At 73.7% G+C, this 3,059-nt stretch overlaps 1 protein-coding gene across 1 annotated transcript in view; it reads right to left on the reverse strand.

Moving 5' to 3' along the window:
• Positions 1 to 50: 50 nt before the first annotated feature.
• CPNE9 (copine family member 9) overlaps positions 51 to 3,059 on the reverse strand; it is a 7,837-nt gene continuing 4,828 nt past the window's right edge. Inside the window, exons 12-20 of the mRNA XM_085324655.1 lie at positions 2,917 to 3,041; positions 2,785 to 2,846; positions 2,573 to 2,619; positions 2,301 to 2,482; positions 1,722 to 1,849; positions 1,550 to 1,652; positions 1,332 to 1,389; positions 1,119 to 1,192; positions 51 to 1,014 (exon numbers count right to left, since the gene is read on the reverse strand). Of these exons, the coding sequence (XP_085180781.1) occupies positions 862 to 1,014; positions 1,119 to 1,192; positions 1,332 to 1,389; positions 1,550 to 1,652; positions 1,722 to 1,849; positions 2,301 to 2,482; positions 2,573 to 2,619; positions 2,785 to 2,846; positions 2,917 to 3,041 (932 nt within the window). The 3' untranslated portion in view covers positions 51 to 861. The remainder of the gene's footprint in view (positions 1,015 to 1,118; positions 1,193 to 1,331; positions 1,390 to 1,549; positions 1,653 to 1,721; positions 1,850 to 2,300; positions 2,483 to 2,572; positions 2,620 to 2,784; positions 2,847 to 2,916; positions 3,042 to 3,059) is intronic.

Genomic DNA, 3,059 nt, shown 5'->3' on the forward strand with positions numbered 1-3,059 from the left:
GTCCCCGTCCCCCACCCGGTGCCCCGCAGACAGCGCAGCCGTCCCGGTTGGAGCAGTTTATTTACAGGGGTCGATGGTGGCAGCGCAGCCCCCCCTGGCCGCCCGGGCCGGCTCGGGGGGCTCCGGAGCAGGAGGAGGCGCTCAGCTGAGCTTTGGGGGCGCAGGCGGGAGCGGCGGGAGCCCCCCGGGGCCGGGGCAAACCGCCCCCCCGTAGGGAGGCTTCACCCCAGGGCAGCCCTCGTGCACTGTTGGGGGGGCTGAGCCATCAGTGCCGGCGCTGCTCCCCGCCGGGGAGACCCGGGGGTGAGAGTGGGGCAGCGGGGCCGGAGCCCCGGCCCACGTCGAGGCGCCTCAGCTGCAGTCTTGGCTCTGCCTGGGCTGCTGGAAAAGGAGGGGGCTTTTCCGCGACAGCCCCCCAGCTGCGATGGTAGGGCTGGCTCGCAGGACCCGCGCCCGAGTCGTTCCTCTGCCTAACCGCGGCAGGCCGCAGCTCCCGCGGGCTGCGCGTCGGTCGCAGGGATGGGGGGTGGGGGGACGGGGGGACACTGACAGCAGAGGGGAGCGACAGAGCAGAGCCCCCACGCCAGGGCCGGGCCCCGCGCCCCTGGCAGAGCGGCGGGGGGGTGACGTGCTGGTCGCCAGCCCGGTGTCCGAGGAAGGGCAGCCCCAGCAGCCCCGGGCTCAGCGCCTGGCGGGGGCGATGCGTGTCCCAGGCGAGAGAAAGGGCCACGCGTGTCCTCGCCGCGCGGCGCCGCGCCGCAACGGCGGAGTGCCCTGCGGGCAGGCGGCGAAGCCAGCGCTGCTCGGGGGCGGCCGGGTTGCTTGTGCCAGCCGTGGGGCTCGCGGGCTGCCCGGGAGGCGCTACTGTGGGCCAGCCCGGCGGGGCTTGATGTCCCGCGTCTTCATGTAGGACAGCAGCTGCTCGGGGATCTCGGCCAGCACGTCCTTGGCCAGGCGGGCCATGCTCAGCACCTGGTTCCCCGAGTCGTCCACATAGTCTCGAAACGGCACAAACTGCGGGAGGACGGAGAGGGTGCCGGGGAAGGCGCTGGGGGCCGGCCCGGCATGGGGACGGTGAGCGCCCGGCCCCGCCGGTGCGGCTCCCCGCCGGCCCTCACCTGCACGATGTCCCTCTCGGCGTATCGGCCCCGGGAGGAGACCCGCACCTCATCGCCGTCCAGCTCCTCCATGGCTGGTGAGGACAGCGCCGCTGAGCGCCCCGGGCGGCTGCTCGGCCCTGGCCCTGGCCCCTCCCCGAAGCCCACCCTGCCCTGGGCGGCCAGCACGGAGCCAAACCGCAGCTCGCCCAGCGCCCGTGAGCCCCGGCTCACCGTCAAACTCAGCCGGCCCCACTCCCACGATGATGATGGACATCGGCAGGGCAGAAGCCTGCGGAGCAATGGCAGAGTCACCCCAGTGCAGCCCCTTGTGCCGGTCCCCCGTCACCCGCTGTGTCCCCGGCGATCGGGCAGGGCTGCGCAGGTGGCACCTGAGCCAGCCGCTGCGTGTGGCCACGGGCCCCTTGGGCCAGCCTGGCCGGGTCACTCACGCTGACGATGGCCTCCTTGGTCTGCAGCATGTCGGAGATGACGCCGTCGGTGATGATGAGGAGGACGTGGTACTGGGAGCCGTCGGTGACGCGGGCGGCCGCGCTGCAGGGACAGAGATGCAGAACCCCTCGGCTGGGTGCCGCGCACCCCGCGCGCCAGCGTGGCGCTCACCTGGCCACCTGGTTGATGACGGGCGCGAAGTTGGTGGGCCCGTAGAGCTGCACGGTGCGCAGGCTCTGCAGGTAGGACTCGAGGACACCATCGATGCCGGCGCAGCTGGGGTTCTCCGCGTTGTTGTTCTGTGGGCACAGCACGGCACGGCACGGGCGCTCGGCGCAGCCGTGGGCCCCGGCCCCACTGGGTGCCGCCCCAGGCCAATCGCTCACCACCCTGGGTGGGTGCCCCATGAGCTGCCCTGCACCCTGGGATCCCCCTGTGCCCCCTGCTCAGGCTGCTGTGGGGCCACGGAGCTGCATCTGCCCTGCGCAGGGCCAGCCCTGCCCCATGGGGAGGGGGGGTCTGGGTCTATCCCTGCCCCATGGCAGGGAGGTCTGTTCTTACCCCAGCTCTGCCCCATAGCAGGGAGGTCTGGGTCCCCCCTTCCCCGCCACAGGGAGATCCATGCTCTCTCCTCATCCTGCCCCACAGCAGGGAGGTCCATGCCCTCCCCTCGCCCTGCCCCACGGCAGGGATGTGTGGGTCCCCTGCCCCCCCAGCTGGGAAGTGCAGCCCCCGTGCCCCCCGGCGCACCAGGGGGAACTGGTGGGAGATCTTGCCGTCGGGCGGGAGCTTGGCACCGAAGCCGTAGGCGGGGAAGAGCTTGTCGCTGTCGTAGTCCTGGATGATCTCGCCGACGGCCTTCAGCGCCAGGGCGTAGGCGCTCAGCTGGTAGGGGCTCGCGTAGTGCAGCGAGGTGGGCTGCGACGGCAGCCCTGCGGCACAGCGCCGTCGGCACCCGCCCCCGGGCCCCCGGCCGCCCCCGGGCCCCCGGCGCCGAGCTCGCCCCGCGCCGCCACGCTCACCGTTGGAGGCCGTGAAGTCGATGGCGACGGTGAAGTTCAGCTGCGTCCTTGGGGCAGAGCGGGGGGGATGCCATCCTCCAGCCTCGGCCCCGCGCCCTGGGGCATCCCCCCAGCCCCACGCTGCTCCCCAGCGGCGCGCTGCCCCCCAGCCCACCCCGGCGGCGCCCGCACCGTCCTCGCCCCGTGTCCCGCGGGGCGCCGGCCCCACTCACCCGCCCCGGATGTAGTCAACGAAGGTGAACTCGGACTCCACGGAGAAGGAGAGCAGCGTGACCTGCGGGCAGGGCGGGCTGAGCGCCGGCCCCGCACCCGCCGGCCGCCCCGCGCCTCCCGGCCCCACTCACGGTGCCCGAGTTGACGTATTTCTTCTTCTTGCATTTTTTCCGGGGGTTGAGCACCTGCGGGCGCAGGCGGGTCAGGGCGCCGGCGCGCCGCTCGCCCCGCTGCCGGCCCCCCGGCCGCCCCGGCCCTACCTCGTACACCGTGA

This window comes from Rhea americana, unplaced genomic scaffold (genome assembly GCF_003343005.1).
Source record: "Rhea americana isolate MKP2758 unplaced genomic scaffold, rheAme1 scaffold_120, whole genome shotgun sequence".
Taxonomy (NCBI): Eukaryota; Metazoa; Chordata; class Aves; order Rheiformes; family Rheidae; genus Rhea; species Rhea americana.